At 41.1% G+C, this 12,806-nt stretch overlaps 1 protein-coding gene across 3 annotated transcripts in view; it reads left to right on the top strand.

Moving 5' to 3' along the window:
- The window catches only part of TBC1D32 (TBC1 domain family member 32), a 327,052-nt gene that overhangs the window by 51,128 nt on the left and 263,118 nt on the right, over positions 1-12,806 (top strand). For all 3 annotated transcript variants that reach the window (XM_030198562.1, XM_030198561.1, XM_030198563.1), the window contains exons 7-9: positions 9,797-9,875; positions 11,309-11,412; positions 11,556-11,617. In XM_030198562.1, coding sequence (XP_030054422.1) covers positions 9,797-9,875; positions 11,309-11,412; positions 11,556-11,617 — 245 coding nt within the window. The remainder of the gene's footprint in view (positions 1-9,796; positions 9,876-11,308; positions 11,413-11,555; positions 11,618-12,806) is intronic.

Genomic DNA, 12,806 nt, shown 5'->3' with positions numbered 1-12,806 from the left:
ACCCCTCCCCCAAGATGTAATACTTTCATGTCCTTCATTTTTTTAAAAAAAAGTGTCCTATCTACCCTGTGTACAAATGCCCGACATTCAGATTGTGTTCCTCTCGTAAATTTTCATTTCTTTCATTCATTCAGAACTTGCCCCCCCCCCCCCCCCCCCCCCGAACACTTTTGGTTCCTTCAGTCTTTTAAAACTCTCCTATGTACCCTGTGTGTTAATGGCCAGCATTGAGATTGTTTTGCTGTCCCAAATTTGCATGTCTTTCAGTCATTCAGAACTCCCCCCCTCCCCCCATTTAACACTTTGGTTCCTTCAGTCTTTTAAAACTCTCCTATCAACCCTGTGTCCTAATGGCCAGCACTCAAATTGTTTTGCTTTGCCAAATTTGTCTGTCACTGATGTCACTGAGGTCAGTGCGTGCCTGCCTAGCAGACCACTTCCGGCAGGCACGGTCCCAAGCACATCCTGTTGGAGGTGAGAATTATTATATAGGATAGCCAACTTCATCTATGGGGAGCCACAAATAATGTGGGGTGGCCACATTAGAAAATTATAAAATATAAAAGTATCACAACCTTGAAAAATGAATGAATAATAAAAACACAGGAGGACACAGTTGCTTTCCTTCTGTGTTTGCAGCTGTTCAAACTCCCATTGCTTTCCAACCTACAAGATTTTATACAAGTTGAAAAGTACATCTCTCCTTTCTCCATTTACAAACACAGGCATGCTTTTGTGGAGGATTCGGCAGGAAAAGGCGTGGTAGAGTATGCTTCAGTAGGATGGCAGGGGCTGGATTTTTCTAGAGGTGTGCATTTTCAGGGGTATGATGTGCATATTTGTGTTGAGAGCAGTGCCTTCAAATGGGTTAGTTTTTTTTTTTTTCATTTCATGACAGTAATGAAGCTTATTTCTAATGTGAAGATATATGGAGTAAGATCTCAGTCTCTCAAATTTACTGCTGTCACTCGCCATAGTACTTGCATTGTGCCAAAGAGAGCTTTTGCCTGGAGTTCATAAGATGTAACATGTATAGTGTTTATCTTTCTGCCCTCTCCCAGGTATAAAGGTACTAGTTACCTGTAACCTGGAATGTCCAGGACTCCAGGAATTATGGTCCTAACGCCATCAGGCGGAGAGATAGAAAGACACAGAAGGCTATAGTAATATGAGAATAATCAGTAATTGTTTATTACACTTACCAATCAGGATTGCAATTAGAAGACATAATATAATTAATTAATTCTCATATGAGACAGCAACTGGGACACAAACGTGATCTCTGACATTAGCTCTCTGATTGCCTCTGTCCATGATTCTCCTTGTCTACCCTTTTCTCTCATAGGCTAGTATTGCCGGACCATTGGATCTTGAGGTCCATGTACCGGGTATGTAGGATCGGAGTGCGTCCTTTGGAAAATGGCCTCCCTGATCCAAGTCTTCTGCTGTATTTCAACAATGCACATGATATGCAGCAGGACGTATGGATTTCCAAGCTGCCACATGTCCCACACCACTTTCTTTAGATATCGGTCCGCTCGGCTGAGTTTTGGTGAGTTTCTCTCCACTGGCTCTATCCAGGGCCCCTGCAATTGTTCCTCCATCAGTGGGATGCCAACTAGGCAGTCCACTTCCTCCTCACCAGCTTAGAGAGAACTTTCATCTCTCCCTGACCTGAGTGACCTCTCTTGGTTGATTTGGGCACTTTAGAGCAGGCAGTCTACCTGCAAGCTCCGCTCTGACCACTCTGCCACCAGTTTCACTGGGACATCCAGGTCTACGATCCCATGGCCAAACACAGGTAATCAATAAGGTTTGGAAAGTCCTGTGTCCAAATCCTTTGGTACTCTTCTCAATACTCCATGTTCCCCTTTGTGAGGCACCCAAGGGTCGAATGGTAATATCTCCAGCCGGGTATCAGAGCAACAAAAAACTGAAAATTCCTCTACGACCATACACTGAAACCACCAGAGAAATAGAAGATGACACATGACCTTCAGGCAGGGAGCATGGATAAAACACCTTTATTGTAGCACCAACAGTAGAGACCCAACATGGGTCTGTGTTTTGGTGGATGTACCGCTTGCTTCAGGGATCACGTACAAACACTCTATGGACTTGTTGTGTATTGTACTTGGTGCAGCATGCTGTATAACAAGCAGGAAGATGTGTCCGAGGACAACAAGAACTGCAGTACTTCAGTAAGAAACTCTTGGCAACCTCAAATGCTCTTGGGAATAGAAGTTGAATCTTGCTGGATGTCAGCAACTCCCTCCTGCAGAGTGATGATTCCTTCTCCATGACTCCCTCTTTATGGCTGCAATGTGGCCCCACCAGGAAATATGTTTCGGGGTCCACCTTTCATATAACTCAGAATATTTCAGAATTCTTGTTTCATTCTTGTATAAAGTTTCATAAAAATCATAATATAAGTATATACCCAAATATTTAAGACCTGAAACTATCCATGTGAAATCATAATTACTGATGAGATTTTCTGGCTATAGACATTGAGGGGCATTATTTCAGATTTCGACCAGTCTTATAGCCTGATATACCACAAAAGCATTCTATTAATTGCAGAAGAGAAGCAAGAGGTTTTTCTGAGTCCGTAATATATAATAATATGCCATCTGCATTTGCCGGCAACTTATATTCATGTTCTTTATATGTAATGCCTTTTATATTAACATACTGTCTAATTGCTATTAATAAAGGCTCAAGGGCCACATCAAATATGAACAGTGATAGGGGGCACCCTTTTCTTGTGTCTCTGTATAGCGAGGAAGGTAAGGACAATGGACTATTAACATATAACTTCACCATATGTGTAGCAATGTTCTTATCATATGAACAAATCAATCCCCAAAACCAAACTGAGAGCAGCAAACATAATTCCATTCAACTCAATTAAAGGCCTTCTCGGCATCCAAAGACACCGAGAAGGACAGATGATCAAGCTTTTTTGCCAAATGTATTAAATTCAGGTACAATCCAGTAATATGTGATGAATGACGGCCTGTTATAAAGCATGTTTGATTCATATGGATTATGTGGTCCATGGTTAATGAGAGGCGCAGAGCAATAACTTTTGTATATTTTTGCATCTATTAAAGAAAGGGGTCTGTAGTTGGATACTGATGTAGCATCACGGCCTGATTTGCAAGCACAATCATGATGGCTTCAGCAAGCGTACCCTTAAATGAATCTTCAACTAGAGCCGCATTAAATATGTCAAGTAATTTGGGTGCCAGAAAAGGGTGGAAATATTTTTAAAAAACTTAGCAGTAAAACCATCTCTGCCCCAATTTCATAGCTTTAACCACCTCTGAAACACATATTTCTTTTTCTAATGACCTCTGATCCTGCTCTGTGAGTTTTGGACCCTGAAGGTTGTGAAGGAAATTAGATATAACTGATGAGTCTGATACAGCTTCGGATGCATATAATCTAGTATAAAATTGCATGAATTGGGTGGCTATGTCCTTGTTTACCGTGAATGTTTTACCACTTCCATCTTTTATTGCTGCAATTCTGCTTCCAATTTTCTTGCCTTTGAGATATGCAGCTTATTAGCAGATGTGTAATAATGTGCTTGTTGTAAAAAAAAAAAATATCTGTTCTAGCATTACTGTTTAGGAGTTGATTGTATTTAAGGCTGAGTTTCTGTAAGATTGTATTAGTGCGTGTCTGAATAAGCACCGTGGCCAGTTGCCTAATTTCAGATTCATATTTTCTCTTCTCTAGAATCTGTTGCTTGTTTAGTTTCTTTGAGTATCCTATTATGTGTCCTCTTTTGGTTCCCTTGAAGGCATCCCATTTGATATTCTAAGCTAGCTCAGTGGCATCATTAAATTCGTATTATTCTTCCATTGCCTTATTAATACTTTTAGTAAACTCTTCATCAAGCAGCAGACTCTATAACCTGATTATAATCTCCTGCTATTATGGTGGGAATATCAACATTCTCTAAAATCAAAGTCTGAAGGGTTGCATAGAAGAGTTTATCTCCAACCGATGGGGCATATATGTTAATGATATCAATGTATTATTAAGTTTGAAATCAATTTTATGAAGTCTGCCTGCATCATCAGCATGCTGTGTCACAATATCCAGATTAGGTAAATTTTTGAAAAGAATGGCTACGTCACCTTTCTTTCTAACAGCAGGAAAGGAGTAGGAGTATTTAATGCAGTCCGCCTGGAGCCTTTTACTATCTGCCTGATTTAAGTGTGTCTCCTACAGTAATATGATGTCAGCTTCTTTTTGTCATAAGACATTTGAACACTTTATTGCGCTTTACTGGGTGATTTAAGCCATTAATATTTATAGAGTGCTACCATGATATTATGTATATATATATTTTTTGTTGCATTTGTACCCCGCGCTTTCCCACTCATGGCAGGCTCAATGCAGCTTACATGGGACAATGGAGGGTTAAGTGACTTGCCCAGAGTCACAAGGAGCTGCCTGTGCCTGAAGTGGGAATCGAACTCAGTTCCCCAGGACCAAAGTCCACCACCCTAACCACTAGGCCACTCCTCCTCTACAGTGAGGTATTGTGTTAATGACTCGAGTTATGATGTCAGCAGTACTTAGAGTATAATTCTATATCCTTAGCTCTCTGAAATGACTCCACATGTTTAAAAGATATAGAAGCAATCCACAATCATATGCATTATATGTATGCATTATTTGACTCACAAATATATCCAACAGTTCTCTTGGTACTTGCCCGTATACTATTTGAACATACAATATCTACTAAGGGCAAGCAATCTCTCTACTATATTGATAACTATAAGATAATAGAGGAAAAAACTTCAGAAACTCGGTAACAGCTGACCATACTTTTAACAAGACAGCTGACCGCTCTGCGTGGCTAAATTTGTGCTCACGCTGGCAAGAATCCTCATTAGTCTCAAAAAGGTTCTGGTGTGGACTAGGAATTGGTTACTGGACAGAAAACAGAGGGTAGAGTTAAATGGTCATTTCTCTCAATGGAGGAGGGTGAACAGTGGAGTGCCGCAGGGATCTGTATAGGGACCAGTGCTATTTAACGTATTTATAAATGATATGGAAATTGGAACAATGAGTGAGGTGATTAAATTTGCAGATGATATAAAACTATTCAAGGTTGTTAAAACACGTGCAGACTGTGAAAAATAGTGCAATTTTCACACTATTTTGTGATGCTAGGGTCCACCTTGGTGGTCAGTACTCAAGAAAAAGATCCTAGGTATCATTGTAGATAATACGCTGAAATCTTCTGCTCAGTCTGTGGCAGCTGCCAAAAAACAAACAAGATGCTAGGAATTATTAGGAAAGGGATGGTGAATAAGACCGAAAATACTATAATGCCTTTGTATTGCTCCATGGTGCGACCACACCTTGAGTATTGTGTTCTGGTTGCCCTATCTCAAAAAAGATATAGAGGGGCATTTTTGATATGATGTCTTAAGTCCGGCTTTGGACGTTTTACAAAAAAGTCCAAAATCTGAATAGGAAAGAAGGTAATTTTAAAAAAAGAAAAACGTCTTTTTTTTTTTTTTTTTTTTCTCAAAAATACTGTTTAGAACAAGTTTTTGTGATCTGGACGTTTTGTTTTTTGGTCCATCTTTGCAAAAAAAATATCCAAGTGCAAAACACACAAAATCAAGCCATTGGGATTTAGGAGGAGCCAGCATTTTTAGTAGACTGGTCCCCCAGATATCCCAGGAAAGCAATAGGGCACCCTAGGGGGAACTGCAGTGGACTTCATAAAATGCTCCCAGGCACACATGTCACCATTCCTCCCTTACCTTGTCTGCTGAGTCCCCCACCAAACCCACCCAAAGCCCATTACCCCTAACTGTACACCACTACCATAACCCTTACGGGTGAAGAGGCACCTATATGTGGGTACAGTGGGTTTCTGGTGAGTTTTGGAGGGCTCACATTTTCCTTCACAAGTGTAATAGGTAGTGGGAGATGTGGACCTGGGTCCTCCTGTCTGCAGTGCACTGCAGCAACCACTACACTACTCCAGGGACCTGCATGCCGCTCTAATGGACCTGAGTATTACATCTGAGGCTGGCAAGTAATGTTTTAAATCACATTTTGGGGTGATGGGAGGGGGTTAGTGACCATTGTGGGAATAAGGAGAGGTTTTCCCTGATTCTCTCCAGTGGTCATCTGATCATTCAGGGCACCTTTTTGTGCCTTATTCGTTATAAAAACAGGTCTAGCTCAAGACGTCTTAGTTTTAGTCCTGGATGGTTTTGTTCCATTATGGCTGAAAAACATCCAAGTGTTAAGAATGCCCAGATCCCGCCCCTAACACACCCCTTTGTGATTTGAACGCACTTCTGATGAACTTCATAGAAAAACGTCTAAAAATTGGTTTTGAAAATTGTTTTTTGTGAGGAAAAACGTCTAAATGCAGATTTATGCCAGTTTTTGGACATTTTTCTCTTTTGAAAATGAGCTCAATATAGCGGAATTAGAAAAGGTTCAAAGAAGAGCGACCAAAATTATAAAGAGGATAGAACTCCTCTCATATGAGGAAAGGCTAAAGAGGTTAGGACTCTTTAGCTTGGAAAATAGACGGATGAAGGGAGATATGATTGAGGTCTACAAAATCCTGAGTGGTGTAGAACGAGTAGAAGTAAATTGATTTTTTACTCATTCCAAAAGTACAAAGACTAGAGGACACTTGAGGAAGTTACATGGAAATATTTTTAAAACAAATATTAGGAAATATTTTTTCACTCAGTGAATAGTTAAGCTCTGGAACTCTTTGCCAGAGGATGTTGCCACGATTTGGGTTTCTGCCAGGTACTTGTGACCTGGCTTGGCCACTGTTTGGAAAACGAGATACTGGGCTAGATGGACCTTTGGCCTGACCCAGTCTGGCTACTCTTATGTTCTTATGTAGTGACAGCAGTTAGCATATCTGGTTTTAAAACAGGTTTGAACAAATTCCTGGAGGAAAAGTCCATAGTCTGCTGTTGAGACTGATAATGAGAAGCAACTGCTTGCACTGGGATTGGTAGCATGGAATGTTGCTGCTAATTAGGTTTCTGCCAGGTACTTGTGTCCTGGCTTGGCCACTGTTTGGAAAACATGCTATTGGGCTAGATGAACCATTGGTCTGACCCAGTGTGGCTACTCTTACGTTTTTATGGCTTTCAGCAGTGTTGAAACCTCTTTACTGGGATTCCCTGAATGTCCTCTTTCAAAAGTATCCTTCAAGGATATTTCACACCGAGCCATGCGCTCCTGGGCAACTGTTGGCTGCCCCCCCCCCGCCCATTCTAATTTAAAAGCTGCTCTATCTCTTTTTTAAAAGTTAGTACCAGCAGCCTGGTTCCATCCCAGTTAAGGTGGAGCCCATCTTTTCGGAACAGTCTCCCCTTTTCCCAGAAATTTGCCCAGTTCCTAACAAATCAAAATCTCTCATTCCTGCACCATTGTCTCAACCACCCATTGAGACTTTGGAGCTCTGCTGCTTCTTTGCGAGGAACTGGGAGCATGTCAGACCTGTGAGTTCTTGTACCAAGTAGAGCGCTGCCGAGCTCGGTACTCGGACCAGGTTCTGTTTGGCGGCCGGACAACCCCAGGCTTCACTTGCGCTGACCGCCGTTCCCCAGAGGTTGAGCCCCTAGGTGCAGGCGGCCTGTAGGGCTTATGAGATGGAGCAGGAAGCAGGGTGATGAACGTGACGACCAGACAGGCAGCAGGCAAGAGAGTGATCCAGGTACAGGCAAAGTCAGTAGACAGGCAGCAGGTACGAGAGTAATCCAGGTATAGGCAAGGTCAGTAGGCAGGCAGCAGGTATGAGAGTAATCCAGGTACAGGCAAGGTCAGTAGGCAGGCAGCAGGTACAAGAGTAATCAAGGTACAGGCAAGGTCAGTAGGCAGGCAGCAGACATGAGAGTAATCCAGGTACAGGCAAGGTCAGTAGGCAGGCAGCAGATACGAGAGTAATCCAGGTACAGGCAGAGTCAGTAGGCAGGCAGCAGGTACGAGAGTAATCCAGGTACAGGCAGAGTCAGTAGGCAGGCAGCAGACACAAGAATAATCCAGGTTCAAGCAGCAATGAAGATCAAAGTAGAAGAGAAGCACACTACTGAGCAAGTAACACCTACCAAAGTAGAAGCCGAATCAAGGAGTCTAGGGAGAGCTCAGCTGACAAAGTGCTGGCGTCTGACATCAGCAGGGAGAAGGGGCACAGCCATAGGACAAGAGCAGGGGAAGGAGGAACCGGAAGACCAATAGGAGAGAAGCAAGGAAAGCCAGGCAGAGGAAGAACAGACCCAGGTGGGTGGAAGCAAAGCAATCAAGGAGCCTGGAAGCCAGGCAGAGAGACAGCAGAGCCAGGTGCATGGAAGCAAAAGAATCAAGGAGCCTGCAGCCAGAGAAGAACCACACACACATGGCTCAGGGACCCTGCGCAGCCCGAGGACACCGCTTGCGTTGAGGTAGGGGACATGACAGAGCATTTCGGAAAATGCTGCTCTGTAGTGGTTATGCAGGGGTCTTGCCCCTACATAGACATCTCACCATTACCCCCTTATATTGTATGATGAGCCCTCCAAAACCCACCAAATCCTACTGTACCCAACTGTACACCATTACTGTAGCCCTTATGTCTGCATGTATCATCTCTGTGTGGGTACAGTAGGTTTTTGGTGGGTTTTGGATGGCTCACGCTTTCCATCACAAGTGTAACAGAGTGGGATATGGGCCTTGGTCCCCTTCTCTACAGTGCACTGCACCGACCACTAGGCTACTCTAGGGACCTGCTTGCTGTTGTAATAGGACTGGCCATATCATTTGAAGCTGTCATAGAGGCTGGTATGCACTGTTTCTTTCATATCTTTGGGGGTCAGTGACCACTGGAGGAGTAAGGGGGGAGGTCATTCCTTAATCCCTCCAGTGGTCATCTGGCCATTTAGGGCACCTTTTTATGACTTAGTCATTATTGAAACAGGTCCAGACCAAAACATCCAACTTTTAGCCCTGGATGTTTTTGCTTTGTTCCTTTATGGCAGAAAAATGTCCAAGTTGTGGGAACATATAGATGCACGCTCCCAACATACCCCCTCATGATTTGGACACACTGCAGGTGAACTGCATAGAAAAATATCTTAAAAATGTACATGAAAAATGTGCATCTGCTGCTTTGTGCCCTTTTTTTGACATTTTGTCTCTTTTGAAATTGAGCCCCAAAAAGAAAATATTCTGTAGGCTGTATGATGATTAGCACACGCTGAATGCTGGAGACACCCATAGGAATATATGGGCATCTGTAGCGTTTAGCATGCGCTAAAAATGCTAGCACACCTTGGTAAATAGGGCCCTAAATAGAATATTCTCTTTCAAACCTATAAGTAATCATCATAAATACAGACAACAATGTAAATCCCTGCTATAGTCTGACCTTTGCCCTACCCTCGCTAGAGAGCTGGAACTGACTGCATTAGAAACTATAACCGTACCATGAAAATTGCACTATTTTTCTATCAAATGTTCCTCCACAATTAACTCACAAGAAAAAAGACAGTCTACCCCACCAAATATCAAATTGTCATATCCTCAACAAATAGAAATGTTGTGTCCTGAATAGTAGTCTTTCATCTTTCCTGTTGTCCCCTAAAGGGCAATCTTTGTGTCACTCCTGTGATGACCCACTGAATGACAACTAGTTTTTGTTAAATTATTTTATTTTTTGCTTTTGTGTGGTCCTGAGTAGAAGTGAAATGCACTTTCGTAAACCACCTAAATTCATGTCTTTTTTTTGTTTGTTTTTTAGGAGAAAATTTTGAGATTTTATGCAAAAATGTTTTCCTCATCACCAATAAATATGACAAGAGAAGTTTATACAAGTTTAGGTATGCATACATTAAAATGTATATATATGTTTAAAATGTGTTTTTGTAATGTATCTAATAATGTTTAAGTACCTCTTTATTGGTTATCTTGCATTGTCTTTCATATTTTTGTCAAAATTGACATATAATTCTTCATATCCAGGATATCCTATTTCTGTACCCATTTTGTATTTTTGTCAGCCCTTCTAGCAGAGCCCACTGTGCTGCATCCATCTCCTCCCAGCCATCGTCCTGCCCTTTACCTTCTTATACTTGTCTGAGCCAGTGCCTCCCTGGTGGCCCATGGTTTGTGTTGGCCATCTGTGTGCTCCAATGTCCTCCTCATTCCTTTCACCCAGTTTGCCATGTTGGTTGAGAACTTCTTTAGCTATTTGTTCTATGGTGATATCTCTTGCTGCTGCCATCATCCCATGTTGATGCAGAGAAAACACTGTTGTATTATCGGGGGTAGATGTGTTTTAGTTTTATATAATGTAAATAGATTATTAGTGAAAAGAATCATTCAATTTTTACACATTCTTGTCACTTCCTTTCTTACTAATTGCAGAGACTTTCTAAACATATATGTGTGTCCTAGTGCTATACCTGTCACTTTGAGAGAGAAAATTCTCCAGTCACTTTAAACAGCAGGTAAATCCAATTATGTAGGAGCCATAGCAGCAACTCATTTCACACAGGGACTGGCCCTGTGACTTGCCTGCATTGTCATTGGCTTTCATTACATAAGTTCTTAATCATTTTGTGTTTCAACAATACAAAAATTGGTATAAACTTATCTTTAGTTTCAAAACGTTACATTCGGACCAGCGCCAACACGGGCCATGTTTCGCCACGCCACGTTACGTTGCTTCAGGTCAATAGGTCCTATGTTAAGACACCATTAACCTCAGTATGAGGAGTTGAGGAGACGCCTGAAGTTATTGGCATCTTAACATAGGACTTATTGCCCAGACGCAGTGTGGCGAAACATGGTCCGAATATAATGTTTTGAAACTAAAAGATAAGTTTTAAAGTTTATACCAATTTTTGTATTTTTGAAGGATAAAATGATTAAGAAGTTATGTAATAGAAGCCGATGACGATGCAGGCAACACACAGGGCCAATCCCTGTCTGAAATGAGTTGCTGCTGAGGCTCCTATATAATTGAATTTATCCACTGGTTAAAGTGATTGGAGAATTTTAGAGCGCAGGATTGTTTTTTGAGTGATACTCCCACTGTGTATATCGTGGTGGACTGTTTCACCGTTACTTTGGGAGATAAAAGCACAAAGATCCAAAGCATATTGGTTTAGCATGAATGTTTTTCATCATTTGTACTGGCCCTTCATTAATTTAATTTAATCAATTTATACTCTATCTTTTCATGTTCTACTTCTTCACAGTGCATATTACGAAAGAGGATGCTGATTTTTTTTCCTCTTTATATTTTCAGCAAAACATTCAGAATTATATTTTCTTTCTGGAGAAAATCAGATTCCTTCATTTTCTTCTGGTGTTGACATAACCAATCCGGACATAGTTCGTTTGCTGAAGAAGGTATAATTATATATATTTTTTCCACATACAAGTGTTTTCCTTCATACAGCTCTGAAAGAACAGATTTCTTGCTGTTAGGACTGTTATCTTTATTTATATTTTGATAGTTTTATTTATCTTTTTAAAATTATTATTATCAATAGGTTCGTCTTCTAAATGAGTACCAGAAAGAGGCTCCATCGTTTTGGATCCGCCATCCAGAAAAGTATGTTGACTTTAAAAAAAAAAAAAATTCATTGGAATTTGAGAACCAGGTGTTAATCTATAATTGTGAGCTGTTCAGTTCCAGTTTGGAAAGGAGTCCACATTACTAGATCACTGCTGTACTAGATATGTTATTAGACTGGTTGGCAGTCTCTGCTTTTGTAAAATGGGCTGAATTGTCTTCTTACCTTCAGCTGTAATCTTTCCAGAACTGGCTAGAAGCTCTTTGGTAAGGTAGATTGACGTGCATTGGACGTGCGTAGGCGCCTACGGGCCTTAGTAAAAGGGTCCCTTAATAATTGACAAAATTCATGTGTGATTGATAATTCTCAACTTTTAATTGACTTATTTGTTAATCCACCTAGAACCTCTTTGGGAAGTGGGCTGTTGATAAAAGCCTAAAATGGAATAGAATACTAGAAAAGGATGGGGATTTTTCAGTCTGATTATTAGCCATTTAGACGCCCAGTCTCCCAGTCTCGTAAGGTCCTCTTGTAATTTTTAACAATCCTCCCACGATTTAATGACTTTGAATAACTTTGTGTCATCAGCAAATTTAATTACCTCACTAGTTACTCCCATCTCTAGGTCATTTATAAATATGTTAAAAAGCAGCGGTCCCAGCACAGACCCCTGGAGAACCCCACTAACTACCATTCTCCATTGAGAATACTGACCATTTAACCCTACTCTCTGTTTTCTATCTTTTAAGCAGTTTATAATCCACAATAGAACACTACCTCCTATGCCATGACTCTCCAATTTCCTCTGGAGTCTTTCATGAGGTACTTTGTCAAACACCTTCTGAAAATCCAGGTACACAATGTCAACCGGCTCACCTTTATCCACGTTTGTTCACCCCTTCAAAGAAATGTAGTAGATTGGTGAGACAAGAGTTCCCTTCACTAAATCCATGTTGGCTTTGTCCCATTAATCTGTGCTTTTGAATATGCTCTGTAATTTTATTCTTTATAATAGTCTCTACCATTTTGCCTGGCACCGACATCAGACTCGCCGGTCTATAATTTCCCGGATCTCCTCTGGAACCTTTTTTAAAAATCGGGGTTACATTGGCCACCCTCCAATCTTCTGGTACCATGCTCGATTTTAAGGATAAATTACATATTACTAACAATAGCTCTGGAAGTTCATTTTTCAGTTCTATCAGTACTCTGGGATGAATACCATCC

Source organism: Microcaecilia unicolor, chromosome 3, assembly GCF_901765095.1.
Source record: "Microcaecilia unicolor chromosome 3, aMicUni1.1, whole genome shotgun sequence".
NCBI classification, from domain to species: Eukaryota; Metazoa; Chordata; class Amphibia; order Gymnophiona; family Siphonopidae; genus Microcaecilia; species Microcaecilia unicolor.
This window is presented reverse-complemented; position numbering and strand designations above follow the sequence as displayed.